Raw genomic sequence first — 27,935 nt, forward strand, 5'->3', positions numbered from 1 at the left:
GTCCTTATATTTCTTGTTGTGAAACAGTCTTGGCAGCAGATCGATTAGAGCAGACTGAAGACTTTTCTGACTTGTTCTTAACCATCACATTGAATTTGTGTTTGAAATATGTCGAGGTTATTTTATTGTATTCCAACAGATGACTTACCTTTGGACTGATTTTGTCTAAGATGTCATCATCAGGTGGATCACAGTGCTGTGTTGCTAGGTGACCATAGCTAGTAGATGATTAACAAGACCCGTGAATTAATTTATTGGTTATAACAAAGGCAAAAGACTCACTGTCAAAGCTGCATTTCTCAGTTAAATCTTAACAAAACTTCAGTATCAGTTGGCTCTAGATAAAACCTGACAGCACAACAAACCTCCCAAATAAAGGATTACTCATTTTATGACAGATACAGGTTGCTTAATCAGCTCATACCACTGACATAACACATTTATGGTGTGTGTTCTTCCTATCATGATATTGCAGGTGTTCAATATTGACGATGTACGACATTAACAGTCTCAATGACACCAGCAGCTACGCAGAGTCAATCCACTCCAAGTATGTATTTCACAGTTTCATGTGGCTGCTTGATCAGCTGAGTGATTGTTTGATTCATCACTTTATTCATCAGCAGACCATCAGTGTTGTAAATTGCTTGCCTTTGTTGTAGCAGTGGTTACTCTGCTGCAGATGAGGTGTCATCACAGATATCAAGTCTGTCGAGGCCCAGTGCAAAGTCAATTTACTGTAAGTCAACACTGCTGTACTTGATATAATCAGCTGTTCCACCTGTTCAGTTTCATCTTGTGACTACAACAGAGCTCTGGTTTGTTTTTTAACAGTGCAGAGGAAGGAGTATGCAGTATCAATTAACAAGATGATGGACAAATATCAATACAAAGTGGAGGTATCATACCACACGTTATGCATACAAATGTGACCCTTTCTGAACTGTTCCACCTTTAATGTTGCGTTTGAACGCCCCTCTCCTGCAGCACTTGTTCACTTGTGACCTGGATGGGAGGGAGTTGAGAAGCGTAGCTGACTGCGTGAAGCGCCTGAAACTGCTGGACGAGACAGGCCGTGTGTGGGGTCAGAGCATGCTGCTGGAGGTACAGGGTTCCAAACTGCTCCTGACAGACATTGAAACCAAGGTAAGCGCCATATGAGACCTACAGACCGCCGGTGGCAAATTAAAACACAGATCTGATGGGAGTAGTCAGTTCCAGGATGACAGGGACTCCGCCCAGAGCATAAAGGATCACTGAATGATTAGATGAATATGAAATCACACGTTATAGCCTGAGTCACCAGATTGTGTTACACTGCACTCTCCACCACGCTCTCCATGTTTATGTAACATGCAACCTGGAACACAACAGTACAATGTTATCCTTTTGATAGCACCATTTGAGCTTCCCATCCTGAGCACGATGTCAGAGGAAAATGTGAACGTGATCTATTATCTTTCCCCTTCTACGCAGATGACACTCCACTCTACAGCTGAGACTGTCCTCCCACGAAAAATGACAAAATCAGTTGTTTCAGAAAGTAGCTAGTGACTGCAGGAATTCACACTCTTGTCCGTCAGGAGCAAAGGAAGTGGTGTTGCATGTTATTATAGAAACGTAAGGTTTTAATACAGGAGACCTTTGCTTGTTTCCCAAGTCAATGTTGGTTTCTTTTAGCCATGACCAAGATCGTTCCTTAACCTTAACCATGTGATTGTTATTCCAACCAGAATGACAAAGGTCCTCAAACCTTAACAGAGAACAATTTTAACCCAAACAGACGTTTCCCGAACCTTAACTCTGTGCTTACTTCAGCAAAAAGTCACCCTGTCATAACAAATGCACAGTGTAATTAAACAAAGGAGGATACGATAATCTTATACTAATCTTACTGTGCTGCATATTTTAATTTCAGAATTTTCTAGTTTCTAAATTGAATCCTTCGGTTCAAGAGATCCACTCCTTTTATTTCGGTGCATACCACACTGCTAAACTTGAAGTTGAGGATACTTGGTGTTGGTTTTTCCTTAAATTTGTTAAGAAAAAAAAAAAAAAACCCTAACTGTTGTGTTTTCTCAGACGGAGCTGGAGTCCATGCCTCTCAGTGACATCCTGGAGCTGAAGGCTGTGTCTGGCTTTGGAGTGCTTAACTCTCTGCTCACAGTGACAGTCAAGTCCAGAAGAAAAAACACAACCACTGTCTTCATGTTTCAGTGTGAGGATGCCAGGGTGAGGACAAACCCATGAACACAGCTGTGTTTTCAGTGAGAAGTGAAAGAAATGTGTGAGTGCATCTTGTCGTTGTTGTTGTTGTTGTTGTTTACAGGCTGACCTTGTTAAAAGGGATCTCTCACAATTAATTTCACACAGGAGAGAGAATTCAAGAATCAGGTTAGAACCTAACATCAGTGAGAACAAATACCTGAAACTTTATTATATATTTTATTTCCTTTTACTTCATTAAAATGCCTCTTGCACTTGTTCAAGCAGCAATGCAGGACACCAGGGGATGAAAAACCTTCATAGTGCCATAAGTGACTATGGTGAGTCTGAGACAAGAGATACACAACTGCAGCGCTGATCATCACTGATGACGTTAAAATCAATACAAACCAGCAGTCGCCTTTGTACCTGCAGAGGATGACACCTTTGAGCCTGAGCTGTTGGTACCTGAGGAAGACGAGGAGGACGCATCACTGTGGCCTTTCAGAGCTGGAGACACTCCAGGGTCACAGGCAGAGCTGGACAGGGATGTGGTGAGTGTCCTCTTGTGTTCAGACACAGGACATTTTTTTTAACTGTTTAGTAACATATAAGAAAACAAGAACACAGAAATGATTTTCCTCTCCTTTCTTTACAGGATGTCTTCAATCGTATTTTAAATGAGATAGAAATGTTCACAGGGCAGATAACTGCAGTACTGGCTAAAGATGCAAAGAAAAAGAAGAAAAAGAAAAAAGGAAAAGGTAATTTAAGGCAGACACTGAAACACTGCTGGATGTAATGCATCAGTATAACTTATAACCGCTCAGACGGCTTCATCATGTTCTTATTTTGATTTTCTAGTGGCGGATGGCATGCCGCCTGCAGCTGAATTTGAAGCTTGTCTCCATAAATTCAAATGTGCTTTCAACCTTCTGGTAAGTGATCTGAATCCCATTCAGACACTTCCATCATCGCGGTCACTGCTATTCCTGTTCCACCTGCAGCGTGCAGTATGTGTAACAGTGCTGCTGCTGCACATTATGTATGATTCATGATTCTGTGCTCACTCTGACAGGGCGAGCTCGATGGAAAGCTTCAAAATCCCAGTGCTCCTGCATTTATTCACTCCCTATTCTCCACATTAGCATTCGTAAGTGGCAAATGATTTCATAATTTTCATTAACTTGAGCACATATAATATAAAGATTTTACAATATATAGTTACAAAAGATTAAGTATGATCTTGTTCTGTTATGGATGATTAGCTCAGCCAGTCTTTGGATTTTGAATTAGTCTCACTGAATTCTTAGATTTTTTTAATTTGTTCATGTTATGATATCCATGTTTTTCCTCATCAGGTGGTATCTCACTGCTCTGAGCATCTGCCACCGACCATTGTGGAGCCGCTGCTGACGCCTCAGTGCATCCGTCTGTTGAGTGAGGAGGTGTCTGTACAGGAGGAACACCTGTGGAGGTCTCTGGGAGAAGCCTGGAGCATCCCCAGGTGGGACACTGGACACTGCTGGATCTAATAAGCTGTTGATGTTTAACTTCATCTCACTACATCTGAAGGACTGTACAGTTTTAAAGCACTTTAGCATTTCCAATTTATGCTATTTTATATTTCGTCTCCACAACATTTCAGGGGAAAATCTTGTACTTTTTACTGTAATATATTTATTTGACAGCTTACTTTTCAGGTGAACACTGAAGAAACAATAAGTTCATGAAATACTCTATACCATTACAGCGATTTCCAACATTTTTGGATTGTAACCCTTTACAAAAAAATCAGCATTTAGTTGGAGCCCCTTGTCAAAATCTGAGGTGTCTATTAGTTGTTAGCAGTTCGGTTAAATAACTTTAATAACTTCTCAGATGGTTAAATTTAAATTACATCAAAGACCTTTGAAAAGTCCAACCAAACAAATACTCATTTGTGTCACATAAGTTTGTCTTTTCTTCATTTGTCCCCCATAAATCGTCTAAAGAAATCCTGCAATTGTGACTTCAAACTAGCTTCAACTAAACCAGCTCCACCAGCAAAACGTTGTTTATGCCAATTTTCTGCAGAATGAATAATTTTACTTTTGATGCCAGTAGTAGTATTGACACGAGTGACCATAGTAGTATAATCAGCTACGATTTTGACAATATTCCCAGCAGTAAATGGCCAAAAGATGATGAGGACATCTCAACACACACTCTGGAGTTTGTTGATGGCTGGCAGTCCCCCGAGGTGTCTGCAGCGCCTGAAGCCACAGAACCGTTGAGCCGACAGGAGAGTCCAGAATCTGCACGCAGCCAGGTAAGCCTTCACATCAAACAGTCAGGATGACACCAGTATGACATGCAGCAATAAAAGAAAACACATAACAAGGCTTTTTCTGTGCAGACTCCAGCCAGGTGGAGAGTACCACATCCCCCACTAAAAGCAAGGTACGCACAAACACAGCAAACATGATTCAGCACAATCTGGCTATGTTAAACCTCGGAAGTTTTTGACTCCCTTTCATGTGTTTTTCAGCTCAGGTGAGTCAAAACTGCAGCGCATGCGTGCTAAGTATGACTTCGTTTCAAGAAACAACAGAGAGATCACCATCAGAAAAGGAGAGATAGTTGAGGTGAGTATTAGTGACATGAACCAGCTGCTCTTTCTGCTCTTTCTGTGCATTCATCAACCAACACGACCTCTTTGCTTTGTGCACACACAGCTGCTGGATATATCGAAGCAGTGGTGGAAAGTGAGGAACAGCAGTGGGGAGGAGGGCTTTGTACCCCATAATGTCCTGGAGGTTGATGACGAGCAGCTGGTCGAGGTGGGTGCCACAAACACTGAAGGGCAACTTAAGCTCAGTATTATAGGAAAACTCAGCACCTGTTAAAGACACTGGAGGATCTTGGTAATGACGGCGAAGGAAAGCAGCAACTTCACTGTCAGGGAGCAGGAAGTCAGTCTCAGTTACCGCTGGGGGGAGTGAACTTTGAAACCACACTTCAGTAAATTGAGCACTGACCAGTTACACAAGAAACTTTTGTGTAATTATGTGTCATGCCTCAGTGATTTTGACCTTGTGGTTGATATTTACCCGAGAAGAAAAGTCACCACGGCAGCAGAAAAATAAGATCAGAATGATTAAACAAGACTGAAGGTATCATTGATGTTATCAATGTGGAAAGTTTCCATCATTAGATGTCAATAAAATCACAGTGCATTGTTCCATTTTCTCAGCAAACCGAAGGACTTCCTGTGCTTACAAAGAAGTCCAAGCCTGCAGAAGTGACAGCCTGGCTCGAAGACAAGGGCTTCAGTAAAATGTAAGGACATCAGTAATTAAAGTCAGTATTAAATTAATACATGTATGCAATGGAAGCTACATTTGATTCATTCATTTAACTTGATAGAATCTATGAAGCATCTAATGAAAAACACTAGTGGGTTGCATAGAAGAAGAAGAAGAATAGAGAAGAAGAAGAAGAACAAGAAGAAGAATGCATGATTGCATGATGGGAAATGTAGGATCAAGTGTTTTTGGAGCTTTGCAGTTGGGATGTTTTGGCCTCTCCTGCTAATTTTGACCAGTTTATTTATTGGTCTTTACTTCAGTGGAAGCTTGAAGCAACAGTCCTCACAATTGTTAAAACAACACTTTTCCTGGTAGAATGACCTCCAGCACTGATTAACACCAGATCAATATAACTTTATTACTGGCAGCACTGTACGCTGCCTGGGCGGGCTGAGCGGCTCCACGCTCCTGGGGATGAGCAGAGAGGAACTGAAGACGGTGTGCCCTGAGGAGGGGGGGCGAGTCTTCTTCCAGCTGCAAGCGGTCAGGTCTGCGTTGCCTGTAAGTGACAGACCAGCTTCACTTTTCTCCACCATCCGTCTGTAGATTAACTATTTTGTGACTGATGAGTGCTGGTGTGAGCACAGACACCGCTCTGACTGCTTTGTGTTTCAACGCTGTAGGCTGCCAGTTGAATGGGACCAACAATGAAAGAAGAGAACATCAAAGAGGAGGAAATCAAGTCACTGACGGTCAAATGCTGTGAAGTCTGAGATAATGTGAAGTGAGTTTAGTTTTACAGCTTGTTTGGCACAAAATATCCTCTGAAACCTTTCGTCGCATTCCACATGTATCAAATATGCCAATCAGCTGGCAAGTCATATGATCAAATGTAAATTCAAGTGCATTTAGACAATTTCTCCAGCAGTACTGCAGTGTGCAGTAAGACACTTAAAATCTAATGGTCTGAATTATGTAACAAAAACTGGAGCAAAGAGCCGAATCCACGTGAACATTATGCAGCTTGTAAATATAAGTTATGACTGACACGCAGACAAAGGTTTAGTGAATAAACATGCTTTATTTTATTGTTCAGACATTACACATGAACCTTATCTGAAGCATCTGTTTAACACTGGCAATCCATTTCAGGCAACAAAATGGGTACAGATCAATGGACAAAAATTAGGCAAACTGAAAAATATAAATCATGAGTCGTCAAAAAGTGACAGGACTGTGTGAAAACAAAGATACGAACGTACGTGAGTGTCAGCATCAGAGACAACATCAGACACTTTGAAGTATGAATCTGTGAATATGGTGTATATTTGAATGATTGGTATGATTTCGTGCTCTCATCCATGTACTCACTGTGTCACTGCTCAGTGAATGCTGGACAGCGTCTTTTAATGGTCTCTGCTGTCAGACAGTGCCGTGTCTCTTGTGAATCACGTCTCATGTGCAATTACAGTACTTAGATGATCCACAAAAAAAATAAAAACTCAAATAAAAAAACTGTGGTGATCGACTGATCCTTTAAATAACTCTAAAAGTTAAAATGACTTAAATTTACTGGTTCAAGCTTCTCGAATTTGTGATTTGTGGCTTTTTGTCGATGATGGCAATGCAAATATTGTTGGGTTTCAGACTGATGGTTAGACAAAACAATGGGGAATGAGGAATTATACTGGGCATTTTTCACTGTTTACTGATGTTTTATAGACCAAACATTTAATCAATGAATCCAGAAAAGAGTCAGTTGACTGATCAAAAGTGAAAATAATCATGAGTTGTGGCCCTGCTGTTGGACAACACAGAGCAGCCACGTGACAGATCAGAGTTTGTGAGGTAGGGTGCATTATGTTGTGAGTGCAGACTGTGGCTCTGCGGTGACCGCAAAAGACAACATGAAGCCTCGAACACATGACAGAAAACAACGACTTGTAAAGCTGGATGGATGGAAATGGTTCAGGTCAGTCCAGACTAACTTCATCTCCTCGGTAATGGACCTCAGCAGGGCATGTTGTCATCAAGCACTTACAATATTTCCATAATTACCCTAAAAAATGTTACAAAATAGTCAATCAAGGGTTGTTGAACATTAAAACCAGAAAAGGCCAATAACAAAATGAAGCTGCAATAATTAAACATATTAATATTTTGTGCTTCAGTCTGTGGACTGATGCTGTCAGATAAGGACAACTGTCGATCAACGCTTGACACGAGTGACCAACACACACACAAAAATCAAACTTCATTGATGTGATGTAAAAACTAAGGTTAGCTGTTTGTGTGTGTGTGTGTGTGTGTGTGTGTGTGTAGAGGTCATCGTTTCTGACTCTTGTTTTGGCTGTGAGGTATGAGGTATCTATCATGGGCACAACAGACGGACCGAAACAATGAACTGAGAATTATCAGGAATAAAAAACAAAGTGTGAGCAGGAACTGAAGAGGAGCAAACACCAAAATGTCCAATTAACAGTTTAAAAAGGCTAACGACAATAAAACTATATCGAAAAACTCGTGTTGTAATGCCAACTCACAATGATCAACAGCAACAAAACTAAGAGTTAAACCTTGACATCAATATATTGTGATTATAAAACTTCTTATTTCTATATTACCTTTAAAAAAATACACTTTATACATGAAATCTAACAAACACAAATTTCACCATGTTCAGCGCACAGCTCCAGTGCAACCCCTTGAACACTTCGAGGCGTCTGTATTCTTACTGAACAAAAGCCTCACCTTTGATCCTAATCACCTACAAAGCAAACATGTACGTATGTACTAATACATTACAGTTGGTTATTCCAATAAAGGCTGACATTTTCTGATTCTCTCTCCTAGTCTTGGCATCAAATATTACTGGACAGTGGCGTCTAAACTGAAGATGAATGCTCACAGTTTGAAGGGACATTGGACCGTGTCCGGTGGCAGGATGTGATAATATGATGAGGGTACAACACAAAATGTGATCTCAGCATTGAACAGATTTGGGACGACTTGAAAAAAAAAAAAAAAAATGCTACAAGAACTATGTCACAGTCTTAACCATGGTCCAGCATGGTTTGCTCATTTCTACATGGCAAACAATGAGTTTAAATCCGTTTGCTCACTGAAACAGATTTCTGACTCCAAAGCTGGTCGGCAGCCCTGAATTGGTTAAGATGCTTTACGTTACAGCTTGCTTTAAGTGACTCATTGTCTCCTGCCATCCATTACTCATGCAGGCATGCAAAAAAAGCACTTAAAAGTAGAGAACTAGAAACAAATTAACTTTCGTCCTCAAATGAAGGCCAAGGTAAAAGCCACTTTACACCGAGCATGCAGCTAGGTGGCTTCAGTTCCACTGGTGTGGGCATTAGAACAGCACAGCGGCCTACAGTAAGTGACTGAGGAAAAGAGATGCAAAACTTGTTGCGGATGATACAGACAAAAACTGGGCATGCAGTGCCCAAAGCTGAAAATGAAAAGGCACTGTGAAGTCTTGGCTTGGTGCATATGTACAGTGAACTGCATGCAAAGGGAAAACACTTTCTAGTTTGTCTGCAGGGAAAGGAATGAGTGAGATCAGGGCCCTTAGGAGGGACAGAAAGTCTGTATCTTCATGGCCACAGTGAGGTAACAGTGAGGGCGTTCTCCTCTGACGATGCTGAATTCATCCACATGTATTTGTGCTGTGGTTACAATTTACAGTGCACATGTCCCCTTTGATATCTCTCTGAAATATATCATCGAGGCGAGATGGCGACCAACATTTACTGGAACTCTTCTCACGTGCATCTAAAGAGGACAGCTGGCTTCATGGAATGTTTTCTGTCGATCACAGGAAGTCTGCTTCTCTTCAGACCAGACTCTGAGCTGATTAAAATCATGGAAGAACGATTCTGTGCGTGCAATTTAGCAAGTGAATGATCTGAAACCACGCCAAGCACCAAGCATGGCCGATATTCAGCGCTGCAGCATTCAAAGGGAAGCCATCCTCTCTTGTTATAGGATTAAGTTATTGTAAATGTCCAAGTTTTAAGTTTTAGCTTAAAACCTTCACAGATATCATCAATGTCTTCATTATAGGTTTGTATAATGAAGATGACAGATGCATTAAGTTTAGTCAAGCAGCATGACTGTACAGTATAGTGGAAGATAAGCAACGTTCTGAGCAGGTTCATGTGTAGAAAGTTTCAATGTGCTGGTTGCTTCTGTTCTACACATAGAGTACAGAGATACTACATGCTATATAATATCTCTGATGAAGTAGATCATATCACTGAATAACAGGATAAATCACAGGGATCATCTGATGGTTTTGGCTGGACAGGATGGAGAGATGAAGAAATAAAGAAAGTGTCTTCAGTGAGTGTTTCCGGAGGAAAATCTGCTGCTTCGTTATGCTGAGACTGAACATGTCACAGAGAACAATAAAAGGTCATAGAAGAAACCTTGACTATAAATATGGAAAATCAACAATAATGTCGGGTTCAAATCCCTTCCGGTAACCTAAAAATGAGAAATGTCACAGCCGAAGTTCTCTGGCTGGACTGTGTATCTGTCAGTGTGTGGCATACTACTATAGTGATGGTTGGTGGAGTTTATGCTGTTTATAGGATGACTGACAGAATTACTATCACGCCATGTCTCTTCAGTGTCATGCCGGGTGGACCACAGGTTTGGGGATTTACAGGACAGGTCCAGGTGATCTCAGCGTCCTCCTGGGAGCGGGCCCATGGACAGAGAGTCCTCCTCGTCAATTGTGTCCAGCTCTTCGGTGCGCACAGCATGAGTGATGAGCTGAAGCTCCTCTGACAGTGTCTCGCTGCGGTATGCCACGCGGATATCGGGGACGTTGGTACGGCGGATGTCGTTGCTCACAGGACCCTCCTTAGAGTAACTGGGGCCCAGCCAGTAGCTTTTGGCCTGGAATCAGGAGAAGCTACATGAGTGGGAGGCTCAGATACAATCAAGACACAGACGGAAACACTTGATCTGACCGACACTTATTGGACACGTTTGTCATTTTAGATTAAAAATATCCCTTTATTACTAATGGGTATGAGGGACACAACAGAGAATAATCAATATAATGTAGTCCAAAGCAACACCACCTTAAACTATGACCTCAATGATAAACAAAACTAAATGTACATATTTCTGACGACCAAAACTGAACATTATGAACTTCGTGAAGGTAGCGTTTACGGCAGAGCTGATGTATGGAATTGCATTCGATTGTTTACCTAATAAAGGGGCCACTGAGCGCATGCCACCTGAATAAATACATAAAATGAGAAGAGCAGGTTTAAACTAGTTTACCTTGTGTGAAAAGCCGCTCATGAGGACACTGTTTCTGGACAGCTCACACATGTCACAAGAACTTAGTTTCCACACCTGAGTAGCAATGCTGTACTCCTCCATCAGAGGCTCCTGGGCCCAGACAAACACACACACGCACGCACGCACGCACACACACACACACACACACACACACACACACACAGAAAAATGTCATGTCAGCTTCATCTCATCTTTTTTTAAGTTTGTACCTTAAATGAAGGTCGTGTGTAGATTAACACAAACTTCCTTCGTACTGACCTTGGTGAAGTGGAACTGAAGAGGATCATCGGTGGACAGAGAGACCATGAGGCCTCTGGACAGGTACTCTGGCAGCGGGTTGCGATGGTAGCTGAGGAACAGGCTGTTGTTACTCAATGGTGACATGGCGATGCCAACTTGAGCCAGGTAGTAAAGATACTGCAGCACTGGGGCCTGACAGACATCAAACAGAGAGACAGCATGAGACACAAACCACTAAATATAGCTTTGTCTCAAACGTCTTAACACCACGAGCAGCCTCATTTTGCACAGCCCTGCTGCATGAAGACTATGCAGACATGGATGCAGCGGCAGGTTAAGACCACCTGTCACAAACACACTAAACAGACAAAAAAAAAAATATATGTCCAAAAGTAGTATTTAGAATTCAGGTGTTCTTGTTCACCCTTCGTGCGATGTACTCACCCATTTATACGCTACACGGTCTTTTTTGATTATTCAAACGTGGTAAAACCAAACATTTCCACTTCAGCCTTTTGCAAACAATCCAGTCTGCTCTGTTCTCACCTTTCTGAGCAGTAGCCCGTGAGAGATGTTCTCCGATAACATGAAACCCGACACCAGGTGGTGGATGGGCCCCGCCTCCCCGCAGTGAGGTCGCAGCACAAATGTGTGGAAGCCTCGCCGCCTGAGTCAGAAGAATGTATTTACAAAAACAACCTTGTGCATTTTGTGTTTTATGTCAACGATTGTGCTTAAATGAATGGATGTGAGGTCTAATAAAGGGTGAAAGATTCTCAATGTGTCCAGCTGGCCCATACCTTCGCAGGTGGTTGAGCACAGTCATGTTGGCATAGGTGTAGTAGAGGTAGTAGGAGTAGGGTGGGTTGTCTTCTTCTGTCCAGTTGGCTGGCAGCGGGCTGTCAAGATTGAAAATGTGGTGCTCAGGTTTAGACTCATCGTCCACGCTGTCGAAGCCCACCACCTAGCACCAAAAATAAACAACAATCACTCAGTCTCTGTGAGTCATCAGGACAGCTTGGATTTCTTGTGAAGTGATCCTCACATGGTCCAGGAAGAGGTGCAGCTCAGGGTGACTGCGGGGGTCGATCGTCACTTCAAACAGAGGCATGAAGATATTCTCCAACATCTCCTGGAAATTAGCCAGCTGCTTCTTTGTGTGGTACACATCGCTGGAGAGGTGGTGATTGAGACATTTGTTGAAACCACAGACATGTAAAATCACGGAATCTTAAAGGTAATGCAAGTTGGGGGAGTACTCACAACAGACGGGGCACCTGGACAAGCCAGCGCACATTATCAGAGTACACTCGATGTTTGACGGCCCACTGAGCCAGTTTATCCCATTCGTCTCGGGAGCGACCATAGATGGACAGACGTAGCTCAGAGTTCTGGTACTTACTCTCCTCCAAGTCAAACATCACCTCCTGGACACGAAGTGGCAGGAGACATCGATGCATCAGCGTATGTGTTGATAAACTGTTTGGATGATGCTTTACATACGATGTGATTTCACACCTTGATTATGTGTGCGAAGTATTTTCCCTCGATGTGGTTGTCAGTCTTGATGAAGATCTCTCTGAGGATGGATTCTCCAATCGGGTTGTATTTGGCGTTGAACTTGTCGAAGCGATGGAACGTGTTACGGTCCTGATAAGTGAAAACCACCAGTCAAACCTCAGTTACATCCAAACCAAACCAACCAGTTTTCCTTTGCACATGATTTCTCAAAACACTCACCGCATGCATGTCGAGAGTGTCCACACTCAAGTCAAAGGCCGTCAGGTTCATGCTCTCAAACACCTCCTTGAGAGTCTGACCACGGCCTTGCTCGATGTGAACGATCTCCTCGGGGTATTTCTTCATGGCTCGCTTGATGAATCGCAGCAGGTGCTTCTGATTCATGCAGGATGATGCATGTATGTGCGTGTCCACCTGGAGTTAGGACGAGGAGGAGAATATGTGAGAGTTCAGTCCTGGGTCTATTTCACAATGTCTTGTTTAAACATTGACGTCACATGTCACATGTCGGCTCTTGCCTTTCGTATGTTGTAGAAGTCTCTGTGTGGAACTTTCTTTTGAGCCGCCAACTCCTTCATCTCATTCAGGAGGATGTGCATCTGGAACTTAGAGCTGAGGTACTGTAGGCGGCGGTAGCAGAAAGACTTCCTGTAAACAACATCAAGGGGAAACAGACACATTTCACGTAAAATAATAAAAACACTGAGCTACAACACAATGACATCTGTAGAATGACTGTGTCAAAGAAACACTCACACCGGCCCGTTGATAATGAGAGCCATCATGACATTCATGTCTGCGATATACTCCTTCAGGTCAGGATAGGGCAGGTCCACTTCTACACTTCTGAAAAAGGACAACAGCATCAAAGTTATGCCAACAGACTCAACTTTTTTTACTTCACATGTCGACCTACAGGTACAAACTCATACTTGTCCATGTTAGTTTTCTTGGTGTAGACATGGACGACTCCATCCACCATCTTGCAACCATATCCTGTGTCTGCTGGCATATTCTTGGGATCCTGATTGTCATAGGGGTGTGTCTCTGAAACAGGTGGGTGGACAGGTGCATCTGGGAAAACAGGAAATTGATGTCAATTAAATTGTATCATCCATGCTACAAAAAATAATCTTAAAATGGTAAACAACTGCTCATATGAAAGAGACAAAGTGTAGGAGTTTTTATTACACAGTGGACCCGGGTGGCTACTGTGTTTTTATTTGATCTCGATTTGAGCTCATAATGGCTGTTTCTCATAGACTCTTGTTGTTGAGTGGTTTTGCCCACTGGTTGGCATTTCCTTGCTGTCTCATTATCTATATATATAGCCATTTATGTCTTGCCTAAAAGGCTGTCAAGTTCTTTCCAGCTTGATCACACCCATTAGTTTAATCATGTTACCTTGGCGCAAATTACATCACAGGATAAGCTTGCAGAGCTGAATCATCTTGCTAACAGGGATGGAAATCACAGACTAACTCCTGATAAGATACTATTACAATCATGACTGCAGCTTGTCCCTGTCCACATCTGATAAGTCAGATAAGGTGGGGAATCTGTTAAAACACCTGCATGTTTAAATATAAATATCAACATTTGGCACCAATGTATCGATAAGAGGAAGTAATGTAATATATTCCCACATCGATATTTCATCCCACCCCTGCTAGTGATTGTGGTAACGATTGGAAACCGTGGAGAGCAGAAAGACTACAATCTGATGGAAAGTTTGCTGACTGTTTGGTTCTTAGGAGAAAATGGTGAATTTAGAACTGCAGGTAATTATTATTTCAACCATCGATAATCTGCTTATCATTTTCTCTATTAATCAATTAAGGTCAGTAAGGTTAATCAGTTGATAAATGTCAATTCATTTTGTTCTTTTTTCCACTTCTTCACTTGTAGCTTCTTCAGGTAACACATCAGACTAAAGGGTGAAACAATGCTGCTGCATATTTTCAAAGTATGTATTCTGGCCAATGGCTCAGTACCATAGTAAAGAATGTGTTTCCCTCACTGTGTGCTTACGTCCTTTTGAATGTACACTTTCTAATTGCTATTTCTTCCCCACTGTAACAGAACATCTGTTTGGTGAGTTCATGCCATACCAGCATCTACAGGGGTCTCTGGTATATCCTCATAGACTCTCATATCCAGAGACTTCACCCCGAGCTCCTGCAGGGCGTGAGCTGTGGTCTTACAAAAATTCTGCATAGATCGATTTATGTACTTCTCCCGGATGAATAATGCCTTCACCACACACTTCGCAGCATCTACCAGGTCAGTGAAGGGCACCTGGGAAGATATAAATGGACAGTAATTTAACTGGAGTGTAAGTATGAATTACTGCTGAGAACATTAAAATTCATCGGAAAAAAAGCTCTTCACCCCACACTTCTCCTCTCCAGATATCGAGACCCGCTGGTACTCCTTCTCCATTGGCATTTGCCGCTCCTTAAAGCCATCATCAACAGTGTCCACACTCTTATCCTTCATTAACCTTAAAGGATACAAACAGAGAGAATGAGAGTTTAAAACAAGAGGAATGGAGGCAGAGGCAGGATGGATGAGGACACAGAGAGATGGAAAACGAAAGCAGGAAAGTAAATGAAGGCGAAGACAATCCAGGTGTTATTGGTTTTATAAAACTGGACTGTTAGCATCAGAAATTAGTGCAGTTTATTGTTTCAAACCACAGGTTTGGACAGTAATCAGATTCTAACACACAGCATTTCAAAAACAAGGTGATTATTACACCCACAATTTTGCACTGTCAAATACAGTGAACTGTGGAAACTTGTATAGGAAGGTGTGTAGCTCTGAAAATAACTGAGCTACAGTTGACTGAATTAGTCCTCTAAGTGGGGGAAACATCTCAGGAAGGACTTAGGGAGGATGCATCCAAACTCACTTGGAAATGTCACTGCGAAGGGTTTGGCAACATATGTAGATGAGGTATTTCTGTGTATTAAGTATGATGCATTTGGAGCCATCTCTAAAAATGTCCACTTTGCCATGAGGTACTGAGGCTCAAGTCAACAAGAAGTGTACACACAGGGTAACAGCTAGTAAGATGTCAATGTCTCTGTATAATAAACTTCATTAGTTAACCTACAGAGCTGCCCAGTGACCAGAACTGTAAGAATTTCTTGGGGTTCATAAAGGGTCCAAGTTTCATTACCAGAAAACCCTAAATTCATACCTCATGTAAGGAGAGAAGTCATATCAAGATCAGTAGAATATGTAAATACATTCGCTTTAGACTTTCACACTTAAGAGTCTTTTCACAGAAAGTGAACGACCCATTTGTACATTGTACATCTACCAAGTCACCAGCAGGGGGAAGATGTGGTCCATCTCCATCTGCTGATAATCTCTGCCAGCAGTTCTGGAAAGAAGTACTTATAATCCAGAGTTCCTAAATACTGCAGACTAGATATTGATAGATTAATGCTTCAATACTCAGGTAAGGAGAAGAGTCCAAGCAAGCAAAACAGAGATGAAGTGTGAGAAAATAAACAACAAAAGAGAAGATCACCACACAAAACATACATACTGGAGTAGATCTCACTCACTCGAGGTCTGCAGCACTGTCGATTTTCATGAAGTCCTGTTTGGCGCGGAGCAAGATCTCTGGCTCAAGCCTTGGGGTGATTTGCAGCGGCGCAGGATAAGTGTGGGCAAGGCAGGGGTGGCAAATGGGCACCAGAGGTAGTGAGAAGAAATGAAGCACACAAAGGGAGACACCCAATATATGCACAAACACACCCACCAACACACACTCCAACAAGCAATCTCCCTCTCCCACACACACATATACATAAATATACAAACAAAGCATATTAGGTATTAAGTGATCAAGGAGATGACACGAACAGACATATCATCAGTTAGTAGTAATACGCCCTGATTGGTACACAGGGGTTTGCAGGGGTTGTGTCAAATCACCCCCCAAAAGATCGGCTTAGTGGTGCAGATAGCGTCAACCCTGGACATCGACAGAGAACCCACCTCCTCCTAAAAGTTTATGTAGAAGAAGACTGAACACCAGGACAGGTGCCAATCAGACAGCTGATTGCTGGGGTTAGTTAGCCCGCAAACTGGCATGTTGGAAGCTGATAAGCACGTGTGCGTGGGGGAAAGCGAGACTGTGGGGGCATAAACGGTGGGGGCAGGGGACACCTACATCTGTCTGAGGTGATGTAAAGAGTTTTTTTCCACTGGCTTTGTGTGTGCGCTGTGTTTGCGTTTCCTCACTTAATGTCCTGGCTGATTTGCCTCTCGAGGCGGTGCCGTCGCTCCTCCAGCTGTTCGATGGGGCTGTCCTCAGGGAACTCATAAGGAGCGCTTCGCATCTCGCTCTCTGCCATGCTGCGTGTGAACAGCTCCTGGTGCACACAAGTTATTCCATTTATGGTGTCGTAAAGAAAGCAAACAGGTCGATTTCCGTGCGCTTATCAACAGACTCTGAGGCTCACACAAAACCACCTGTTACATTTACTTTCAAATGAAGTGAATTCAAGTGCTGTTGTTCAAAATAAGGAAACTTTGATGAAGTAGTTTCTAATGTTATGCAACCATTAAGGCCTTATTTTTGATTTCATAGGCAGATTTTTTAAACATGCAAACATGTATTTTCATTTCTGGAAAATTCCACAGTCAAACAAAATGCCAGTAACGGCTGATTAAAATATATGAATGGTTGAAACTGGTGCAAGGGTGCTAATTCAAGATTCAATTACTGTTATTACTCTCAATTATGCTAGAGTGTAAATGTTTCTGGTCTGGGCTCCTTGAACTTGCAGCAGAAGTAAAAATAAAACTAACAACAAAGGCCTTAAAATGGTACTTAAAGCACAATTAAATAGTTGGAATATGAATAATGAAATTAAAAATAATGTGCAGTCAATTGTGCAAGGTGCTATGTGTGTCGAGATAAATGTTCATATGTGTATTATTTAGATTAGCTGTACCTAAAACATCTGAAGTAATCATGGCTCATAGAGTTTCTGTGAGTTCACAGCGCAGCGACATTATCTGTGCAGCTTTGAATCTTTACCTCAGCAATCTCTTTGTACTTTTCTTCCATGGATGTCCGCAGGTCGATTGGGTAGTGTGAGATGGAAACGGGCGTCCCTGGAAGGGATCTCTGGGGCTTGAGGGGCTTGGGGCCGGACGCACCACACAGGTCTGTAGGCAGACACAGACAGAGTTACAGTAAGTGACAGAAACACATGGTGGCACTGTGACTTCAAAATCACAAATCATTCATTACAGAGCGTTTTTCTCTCTGGTCCTGAGCCCAGTAAAGACAGAGGAGATGGATTACAATCAAAAAGCAACAAACTGCAAAAACCGAGCCCTTTGAACACAATCATGCCAACATCTACACATAAGACAGCCATAAAAAGGCAAAAGTTAAACATTTTAAAATGTCTGCATATAAGGAAGGAGCCTGCTTCAAAATCATCTAAACTAGTTTTAACTCTTTTAAAAATACTATCTGTTGTATGTGCATATACATAGAAATGTCTGGCCTGTAGTTGACAATTAATGTTTACTATTAAAACAGCTCTGACAGTAAAGGATTTACAATCCATAAGAGTTCTCTCCAAACATATCAACACACGTATAACATATAAGATGTAGTGCTGCATGTAACATCATGTGCAACGCACTGCAGAGATCATGGGGATTCGGATACAAGAGGACCATCTGGGCGCTTCGCAGGCTCACAGCTAATTCAATAGACATGATGTCAATCTCTCTACAATTATTCTTCATTTCACAGTCTGCTGACAGCACAGACAGATAAACATGTAAAAACAGACAAAGCTACCCAGACAAAAATAGAAAACAATTAATGTTTGGTTGACCAAAGATTGCAATGTGTGGTGGGTTGACTGTGCAGAACTATGATTTTAGCGACCACAAATTTGCCTCAGACTGTTTACACTGCATCTTATCCTCATGTGATCCTTGAAACTATGACAAGCGCACAATCATTCAGTTACAAACTGTGTATTTTGGACAAACAGCTAATATAAACAACTGCTCTTAACACTGCATTTATGTAAAACTAAAAAATCAGTCAACTAAAAAGGTCACATAACAAAAGACAGGCTAACCAGAGAAAACCAGTCCTCTCAGGGTTGAGAAACCATGGGCGAGAACTTCCTTTGTTTTCCTCTGGCTACAGGAGAAACTTGTCAATTTTTCTTGTATTTACACAGAACAAGTCAAACACAAAGACATCACTTGCAAATACTTAACAGTCAGTCATGTGTTAAACAAATGCACATAATCATGATTACCTATGAAGCTCTGGTGACAATAGCTGTGGCTGCAATCTGCGACAGAGCAAGAAAACCCTCGTAGGACTGTATGTCCGAGAACAGAAGCCGGCTTAAGGAAAGACAGCTGTACCAGCAGATACTGTGTCACTTCAACCACACATGTGCATGCATACACTTGACAAAGAATTGCCCTGACTCACATGTACACACTGCGTCGCGTGCACACACACCTGAGAATGACACAGAGGGGCCTTCCCCACTTCAGACCTGCTGGAAACAGATGACGCCAGCTCCACTCCAGACTAAACCACACAACGCAACACGCCGAAAGACAACACACCTCTGTCTGAGGTACACTGAGGAAGATCACATTTGCTGATTCTTGTGTACTTTCTTAAGACAGCCATTAAAGTCGAAGAGTACCATAATCTGAAGAGTTCCATAGTTACAGTAATCACTCACTCATAATAAGTCTAAGGTTTTTGGGAGTGGAGTGTTCACTCTCCCCTGTAATTGTTGCCACTTTTGGTGCTGTGTCTGGCCTGTGACAATTAGTCTCTGCCATCTGCTGTCTGCCTCCAAGGCGGTGGTGTTAGGAATGAACAGAGGGTAACTCTCCATAGTGTACTAAGACTGGCATGACACCATAAAGCATTTCAACAGGGCACACATGAGCTGTGCTGTTTGAGATCACAGTATGTTTCTAAATTCCCTCAAACATATCTTTGTCATATCTGCCCGGCCAGGTTATCAGATTATGAGCAGAGCACACACGTGTGTGGCTATAAGGACGATGAGTTCAAGTATACAGACACACACAGACAAACAGAGTCATCCCCAGTATAGAATCCATATAATCCCCTGGCCTTTCCACCACAGATGACTCTTAATCCAGCACCCCTGACTCTATTTTTCTCAGTGACATCACGGTTGGAGGGAGCACAGACTTTCTTCACACATCTATACAAGTAACAGCAGAACAAAAATGGGAGAAACTCTGCAAACTACGAAGCTAAAAATAAAGCAAAGCAGAAGAATGAAACTTTGCTCAGTAAATTCTCTCTGTGAATTCTGCTCTCCACTGTCATAACTCTCTTAAAAATCACCTGACAGACATGCAAAGGTGCCAAAAATACAGCAAGAGCCATCAAAACTGCAGCAGAAGCCCTCACAAGTTTCTGATGGGAAACATCAAGAAAGACTTGAGTTAGTCATGAAGGTGTGTGTGATTCATGTAGTAAATGGAAAAGTCTGTCAACTAGACAGATCAATGAAAATGGCCTGAACAATGAACAATAACTAATAAATGTCTGAGCCATGATGCAGCCCAATCACAGAAAGCACTTCAGGCTGCATCCTCTGCTTGTCCTTGAGACAAATATAGTATGTGCGACTCATTTGTGAAAGCGTGTGGCTCAACATGGGACAAAACATCCTCATTTCTTTTTTTTGGCAGCTTTTCTGTGAAGCTTTGACACCAGCACTTTTGTTTGTTTACTCTAAAACCACTGTGCAGATTGCACGCGAATATATTTTGGCACACTGGCTGGCCAAGAAATCTAGCCTCACCTCGGGCACGCCGTTCACTACTGTGTGAGTCCATGAATTTTAGAATGAAATGCCCTTCTATCTTCATGCAGCCACTGTGAGTTAATTTCTGAGCCCGGTAAGTAATATTGACAAAGCTCTCCATCTCAGCTTTCCCTCACATCCCTGCAACCTGACTTTGCACACCACCCACATACACAACCCACCTGTTCTTTTGAACCCGACCTGAGAGACAGTCATCTAGAATCTGCGGAGCTGCCTCTGCTCTGTGAGGATCAATACAATCCTTCCAGCCCGTCTCATCCTCCCCATCCCTCGGGCCAAAAGTAGCAGCAGACTGGTTTTGGCAGTGCCGTTCTAGCTCATTTTCTGAAGTGGTCAAACAAAACATTGGACAGTATGTCCATGAAAATATTCCATCAGCAAATCAATCTCTATCAATTTGGCTGCTTTCGTTGTCTTTTTCTTCATCATTTTTAGCACAACAGAACAAAAAGTCCCACAAACATTGTTAGCAAAACTTCCCGAGCCGTGACAAGCATTACGATATCCAGAGCATTATCTCCCAGTTTAACTTCTACATGTATTTTAACTGTAACCGATGAGCATATCTGTCAAGTAAATAGCGTATAGTCACTGATTAAAGTACCAAATTATCGCATGACATTGTTCTGAAAAAAGACCTTGTTGTTGCACAGCTATTCTCAAAGCAATGTCACAGAGACAGTTGTCACCACAATAACAATACCCAAGGTAACTGGCATGTTGGAGACCACATCTGGCCTTGCTCTGCCTCCTCTCATCAGGCAAAGTGCATATTAATGCTACCAACAGGGAAATGCTGTCATGTTGTAGCGCTGCATTCTTTGCTCCACTATGACGCAAACACCGAAAGCATGTTATGGACAACTCCACCAGTTTATGTCTCAAAGACATAATGAAAAAAATAGACTTTTATTTAAAATTTTCTTACATGTAACCTCACTAAGCCAGCCTGCAAGTCCCTTTTTCATTGTGGTCAAGCAATGCCAAAACAAGCTTTAAAGAGTTTCACTTCAACATACAATCGAAAAACGTTTGGTATTTCTGCTTCATTTGACCGTAGATAGCAGAGAGAGACAGAAAAGGCTGTAGAGAGAGGGAGTGACACGTAGCAAAGGGCCTGGGCTGGATTCAAAGCCAGGCCTCTGCACTAAGGACTCAGCCTTGATATGTGGCATGCGCTCTGCCAGGTGAACAACAGGGCACCCTACAATAAAAAACCTGAACGGTTAGGGATTTCTGTTGGCGCCAAACCAAAGTGGCAAGGAGCCAACTCTCAGGGGCAGGTGTTGTTTTATTTTTCATTTACTGTTTAGGAGGTGTGATTTTTTCCAAAAGTGAACATGACTATAGCTGTAGGGAGAACTTCACTATAGTAATAAGTGAACAGAGCATACTCTTGCATGTAAACACAATGGGACATACTCTCGGCCACAATGTCTTCCTTGGGTTGTTCTTACTTGATGGTGTCACATTTGAAATATACATGATGACATTTGCACCTGTAGCAGTATCAGGATCTTTAATTAAAACTGTCAATAATACTAAGTATGTCTTTTTCCCTGCAGCGAGAGGCAGTCAAGTGAAACCGCATGACACCACTGACACTGAAATGTAGGCGTGGGGCTACGCCTCCAGTGCCAATAGCTGATCAGGAGCCAAGAAAGTAAATTTAAAAGAGAAAATGTTTTCTGACCTATATGTGTATGTGTGTCTATGACAAATGTATCACAATCTGACATCAAATAATCAAGCGGATGTTAGAATTGTGTTCTACTTTTACACATGACAAGACACCACATTTCACGAGTCAAAATAAAAACATAATAACTCATTTTAACCCTTACTAATTCATTAATACTTGTTAATACTTACTAATTAATTACAGTTTGCTCTATATTATTAGGTTTGACAACAGAAATCTGTAGTACAACAATATCTTATTGATCTTCACAATATGATATTGCTGGAAGTCAACAAGCAATAACACTGAAATATTGCCAAGCCTTCTTCTTGTTACACAGCTGACCATATGTTTGTACATGTATTATTCAGACATAATCAGCTTGTGTGTACTATTAGCAAACCATGAGATTAATCATGGAGAAAAATATAAAATATATATTTGTAGTAAGGACATTAAACCGGAGGGAAAGTGTTCATGGTATCAAAACTGTGTGTGCGCACGTGTGTTCTGGTCTACTGTGATTGTGGTTCCAATGTTTAGAAACATTTGTTTTTCTTTGCAGATTTCACTTTATTCCCTGAGAGGGAGAGCTATGACACAAGCTTCACATGTTCCTTAGCAACCACAGATGAGAATAAACCTCGACTTCAGGTCCTCGTCTCGAAAATATATTATCAGTGCTCAGCAGGCTGGGTGCAAGGGGACAAACAGGGGTGATGAAACATGGCAGCCAAAAACTACTGCCTGTAAATTCACTTTGTAAACAGCTGGGGCGTAATTTCCTTTCAAAAATAACTTAATGAAGGCCTACCGGAGAGACAGAAATACATTTTAATGCATGCGGAAAAAACAACAAGATCGTTGTCAGCATTGTGGTAAGAGACCGTTTACCTCTAGTGTTACTCTACAGCTCTGCGTAACATAAACAGCCTTTAAGAGGAGACGGATAAGTCACCGCCATCACACACACCAGCACATAAAACAGATGTCAGCTGTTCTCACAAAAACGCTATTATAAACATCAGGAAGGTCAACGTGTTCAGGTGGACTTCTAAAACTGAGAGCAGCTCTGCCTGAGGGGCACAGAGTCAGTGGAGATGCAGTTCTGAGTAAGAGATTTATTTTCCTCCACTGTCTTTCTGGACTTGTAGAACGTGTTCCATATAATGCATCCGCTTTGTTTTGGTCAACACACTCACAAGAATCTCAGTGATTAATCCACTGGGCAATGTCACTGCATCATACAGGAGTGTAGCAGACAGCAGGAGGGACTAGATGCTCCAAAATCCAGTCCACTCACTGCAACAGACAGACTCTGCACTACACTATGGGACACATCAAGCTTTCCAAATGCCAGCATCATAGCAACAGACCACATGCATGACGTATTTTTCTCTTCCATCTGCTTGTGCCTCCTCAAACAGAAATCCCCCTCCTCTTCATTTCTATATTTCCTCCCACTGCCTTCTGCATGCTGTCAGCTTCTTCCAGCGCACAGCACCTGTGTTTACTAGCACCTCAACTGCCACCATCAGCTTGCCCGTGCAGTATTTTGGGAGTCACAAGTACCATGCATCACAAAGAACTGCTGAAACTTCTAGTAACACAGTATTCACATTAACAGGCTCTACAGTATATATGGTGGTGTTCATCATTACTCAGCATAGGTTACAGTACCTCTATCTCCCTGCCTTGTCCTGTTCTCACAGTCTCCGTTACGGTCGCAGTGGCCTTGTCTGAGCTCTTGCGGGATGCTGGGACATGTAACTAGGCCTGGGACGGCCGAGGCACCCTCCCCCGCTGGCACAGAGGAGGGGAGAGAATGACAGCAAACAGAGAGAGGAGAGACACAAGATACGCTCTCCCCCAAACACAAGCTGCTCGCACACTAGGATAACACAATCCACCCTCTTTTTCTCTTTTCTCTGCTTCTCCTGCTCTAACTGTCGCCACCTCCAGTGTGCTGGCGAAGCAGTTTTTTACCTCTTTCCTCTGATTCTCTCTCTCTCTCTCTCTCTCTCTCTCTGCCTCTGTCTCTCAGCTGCTTCCTGGATTACACCGGTTTTCAGTACATGAACAGCACAGCCTTCAAGCTCCCGGATTTAAATACTGGGTTGGAAGATACCACGTGGCAAAATAGGGGAGGGACCAGGGTGAACTACTTCAGGCTCTATTGTGCTGTAAAATGGAGGAGGCCCTGCATTTCTGGCCACTCCCACCGCTCCTCTACCTCCCTCCTCCTATTCATGAATGCGCTGCTCCAGTCGTCTCATGACTGCAAACCTTTAAATTATGTTACGAATACCAGCATTTAAAAGCAATTATCACATGTCTGTGAAAGACACGTTTTTCGCACATGGTGAAGATACAAACAGTCCTTCTTATTATGTGTGATATGACAAAAATTTTAGCTATTTGTTGCTGTGACCTAATGCTTTCTTACTGCCATTATGTGCTGATTCTGTGTCGGCGCTTCTGTTTCATCCACACTGCGAGCCAATTAAAATAAAGACTTAAATAAATAAAGACTGTAACTCAAGATTCTTTCATGATTTCAATCATTTTTTGTGGTTGTCAGATGTTTAAATGCAATCTCTGAAGTGCGATTACTTGTGTTTGTGAGATCAATATTCATATGATTGTGTGGGTATATGATTGTGTTGACATGCCAGCTTTTTTACATACTGCACGCCGTGTTACTCTCTCCACCGATCACATGATTTCAGGCTATTTCCTTCCTCTCTCACATGACTGCTGTATGGCACAAGGGTGGCCTGTGGATTTTACAATTTACAAAAAAATCTGCAAGGCCTCTATTTAAGTTCCATTTTAGCGAATTCTCAAAGCAGCAAAGATCATCGAGGAATTTTCCAGATGACGGCCAAACACATTATATAGGCACACAGGGACACACACACAAACATCAGCATGAAAGACACACAAAAGGCAGACACAAACCACACCAGGTGCTGAATTCTGGACAGATCCTCATTTTTGCGCAACACCATCACACACAAATGACCCAGCTGCAACTAAGGTCAAGCCAACAACATGAAGCACACAAGACTCAGAGGAAGCGACGATGACAATGTTGCTCTACTCGTCTGACTCATGAGTGAGAGTTTTTCATCTTTCATGTTAGCATATCCAAACTCAACGCTGTGCGCTGACCCAGTTTGACGGGCGGAGAACAGTGTGTACCAAGCCTCTCAGCTACTACAAGACAACGCCTATCAGTCTATTAAATCTGAGGGCACAATCTATGGGCTGAGTAGACGAATCATAGATAGTAACCACAATCAACACCTCCACACCACCCACAGCTTTTGAAAAAAAAAAAAAAAAAGTTGACCCAGATAGACAATACTGCCATTGCTATAGCTGTGCTGCGTGCTACATGATGGACGTAAAATGTGGTGGCTAGTGATGTTTCCACATCCTGTCTGCTGTGTTTTAAGTGGGCAGGACTTTTACAGCTCAGCTGAGGTCACCAGACCAAGTCCACAAGCTATTTGGAGATTCTTTCTTCAAGAGACACTTAAAAACATAAATCAACAATGTCGGCAAACATAGACGAGTATTTCATAAATACACGGCTGAATGTTTCACAACGTTAAACTTGTTTTTGCACCTTTCATTAATCTAAAATTTTAACAATATCAGTGGATGTACCTATGGTGATTTCAACGTGATAAATCTTAGAGAATAAAGATAAAGTCACAACCTGACGTGAAGAATTTTGAAAGCTTAGAAGCACATCACTCACGACTTTGACAAAGCAAAGACACAAATGTGTCCACGTTGCATGAAAACTTGTGGTGATGGTGGTGTATATTTTGGAGAGTGCAAAGCTTAAAAATGTTTGGCAGATCCAGGCACTGTGGAAAAAAAAGAATAACTAACCCAGAACAGCTTCCTACACGTGTCCAGTGAGAGGGTGTGCAGTTTTTCAGACAGTTAGTCAATCAACAGAGGCTGTTGGAAACAGGCTTTAATGTAACGCACGTTTCTAAATACATATGATAATAGTGATCATTTGATTTTGTCTGTGTAGATTTGTGAAGTTCATTTCAATAGATGAATGCTACTGTCACTTCTATCTGGTAAATGAGAGCCACCTGATGTGTTTTATCGTTTTAGTTATGGCACCTGCAACATATCCCACAGTGCATGTGGGGATTTCTCATGCATTATATTTCTGTGAACTTGGTACAAGATTGAGGCAAATCTTTTTCTTTGACTTTCTGTTCAAAGCTTAACCCATTAATGACTAACAATTCTATTAGAGGGCGAGACTGCGAACAGCAGACATGCAGCTGCACATGACTAATCACAATGTTTGATGACACATTATTAAAATAACAGTTGTTCTGAATCCAATGGTACCCAGCATTTCCTATTAGTTCTTGTAGATTTTGAGATACAGCCATTTCTGTATCATACCATATTTGGTCGTTAGTTGTGTGGGGTTACTAATTTGATCATTTTTGAGAGTATATAGAGATTTCTATGATTACTTGTGACTAACGACTAAAAAAAGTATTTTAAGCTGTAGCTTCATACTTTAATTTGAATAACTGCAGAATAAATGAATGGATTTTCAATGGAACAGCGCTTAGCTAAGCTAGGACTTCAAAAGCTGTAACGGGAATTATAAAATTCCATTGTGGACATTAATTGGTTAAAAACTGACACCATCTCTCCTCCATAGGGTTAATGATGAATATGTGTTCCATCATTTATTACTCACAACAATAAAATCAGAGCAGGCTGAGAAGTTTGCTGCCAAAAGAGAGCCACAGGCTGGTGTCACTTTCAATTCAAACAATGTACGTGTCCAGTTTTTTTGCCGTTTCTCTCAACAAGTCTGAGGTTTGGTGTCTGTTTCAACCCCAGCTTGAGCTTTTCTGCTATTACCTCTGTTGTGTTCAACACATCTTTTTCCCAAGGGGCTAATCGACAGCACGGGGGAGTAGCCGTTCACCACTTTTCACTCCCTTTCTCCCAGAGGAAAACAAGGGCTGGCATTATTGTTAAAGCCGTTGTCAAGCAAACCTAATCTCTAACCCTGCACAAAAATTTCCCATGAGAATAAAACCTTCCACAAACATTCCAACAAAACGCTCATGACCTCCCAACACTCAGACTGATGCGATGCATCTCTGTTTCTGAATCCATCAGGACAATTCTCAAAACAATAAATCCTCCCTGCAGTCCATCACACGCAAACACACAACAAAATAACTGCATACTCGTATATATATATCTGTACACACACATATAAGTACACAGCCAGTGCACAGACACACTGTCTGCTCACCAAACCTCTTGCCACCGCTGTCAGTGCAGCTCTCACCATATCTGAATATAGCAAAGAGGAGCAGTGTGTCACTTGAAACTGTCAACATGTAGCACACCCTAGTTAGCACTGCTTGGACATCCGGAGGTTAATATCCCATTCCTGAGACTGAGGGTGTATCAGGGATCAAAGCTGGAGGCAATAAAAACAGTGTTGCTTCACTGACGTGGTAAAATGAGGAGGCTTCTGATAACACACGTCCTGTTTCAATGAACTTTGATACAGACTCACATGTACACGCACACACCTCTTTATTGCTATCTTTACTGTGTAGAAACTCGTCTTTCTTGCTTCGACTTATCATTTTGTTTGTTTGGTTTTAAGATCAAATCCAAAATTTAAGTTCTTTTACCATACTGCATGAACTTTTAGTGTTAGTTGCATATTTACTATTCAGGTGTGTTTCA

General features: G+C 42.0%; 2 protein-coding genes across 6 annotated transcripts in view; one reads left to right on the top strand and one right to left on the bottom strand.

Annotated features, from left to right (window-relative positions):
- The first annotated feature begins 491 nt into the window (after positions 1–491).
- eps8l3a (EPS8 signaling adaptor L3a) lies at positions 492–6,190 on the top strand. The gene is made up of 19 exons (XM_076742579.1): positions 492–550; positions 666–739; positions 835–899; positions 988–1,146; positions 2,083–2,232; positions 2,330–2,394; positions 2,491–2,546; positions 2,641–2,759; positions 2,864–2,969; positions 3,070–3,143; positions 3,284–3,358; positions 3,567–3,712; positions 4,372–4,516; positions 4,604–4,647; positions 4,736–4,832; positions 4,923–5,027; positions 5,441–5,526; positions 5,924–6,056; positions 6,179–6,190. The coding sequence occupies exons 1-19, from the start codon at positions 492–494 to the stop codon at positions 6,188–6,190; spliced, it is 1,770 nt and encodes a 589-aa protein (XP_076598694.1).
- Positions 6,191–6,556: 366 nt separating this feature from the next.
- The window catches only part of ampd2a (adenosine monophosphate deaminase 2a), a 29,871-nt gene continuing 8,492 nt past the window's right edge, over positions 6,557–27,935 (bottom strand). For 3 of the 5 annotated variants that reach the window (XM_076757606.1, XM_076757625.1, XM_076757597.1), the window contains 17 exons: positions 17,656–17,786; positions 16,854–16,984; positions 16,172–16,240; positions 14,985–15,096; positions 14,705–14,891; positions 13,526–13,667; positions 13,350–13,439; positions 13,112–13,241; positions 12,813–13,007; positions 12,591–12,722; positions 12,336–12,499; positions 12,118–12,244; positions 11,873–12,036; positions 11,619–11,739; positions 11,091–11,264; positions 10,812–10,922; positions 6,557–10,415 (listed from right to left, as the gene is read on the bottom strand). In XM_076757606.1, the coding sequence (XP_076613721.1) occupies positions 10,200–10,415; positions 10,812–10,922; positions 11,091–11,264; positions 11,619–11,739; positions 11,873–12,036; positions 12,118–12,244; positions 12,336–12,499; positions 12,591–12,722; positions 12,813–13,007; positions 13,112–13,241; positions 13,350–13,439; positions 13,526–13,667; positions 14,705–14,891; positions 14,985–15,096; positions 16,172–16,240; positions 16,854–16,984; positions 17,656–17,786 (2,396 nt within the window). In that variant the 3' untranslated portion in view covers positions 6,557–10,199. Of the gene's footprint in view, positions 10,416–10,811; positions 10,923–11,090; positions 11,265–11,618; positions 11,740–11,872; positions 12,037–12,117; positions 12,245–12,335; positions 12,500–12,590; positions 12,723–12,812; positions 13,008–13,111; positions 13,242–13,349; positions 13,440–13,525; positions 13,668–14,704; positions 14,892–14,984; positions 15,097–16,171; positions 16,241–16,853; positions 16,985–17,655; positions 17,787–23,846; positions 24,237–27,935 lie in introns of those variants that run through there. The other 2 variants (XM_076757635.1, XM_076757616.1) reach the window with 2 other exon arrangements.

Source organism: Chaetodon auriga, chromosome 2, assembly GCF_051107435.1.
Source record: "Chaetodon auriga isolate fChaAug3 chromosome 2, fChaAug3.hap1, whole genome shotgun sequence".
Classification (NCBI taxonomy): domain Eukaryota; kingdom Metazoa; phylum Chordata; class Actinopteri; order Chaetodontiformes; family Chaetodontidae; genus Chaetodon; species Chaetodon auriga.

Bases quoted from the DNA above. Each gene is read 5' to 3' on its own strand.
- eps8l3a (XM_076742579.1), top strand. From the start codon at position 492: ATGTACGACATTAACAGTCTCAATGACACCAGCAGCTACGCAGAGTCA. The intron at 3,713-4,371 runs GTGGGACACTGG...CAATATTCCCAG, and splicing joins GAAGCCTGGAGCATCCCCAG to CAGTAAATGGCCAAAAGATG. The intron at 5,527-5,923 runs GTAAGGACATCA...TATTACTGGCAG, and splicing joins GACAAGGGCTTCAGTAAAAT to CACTGTACGCTGCCTGGGCG.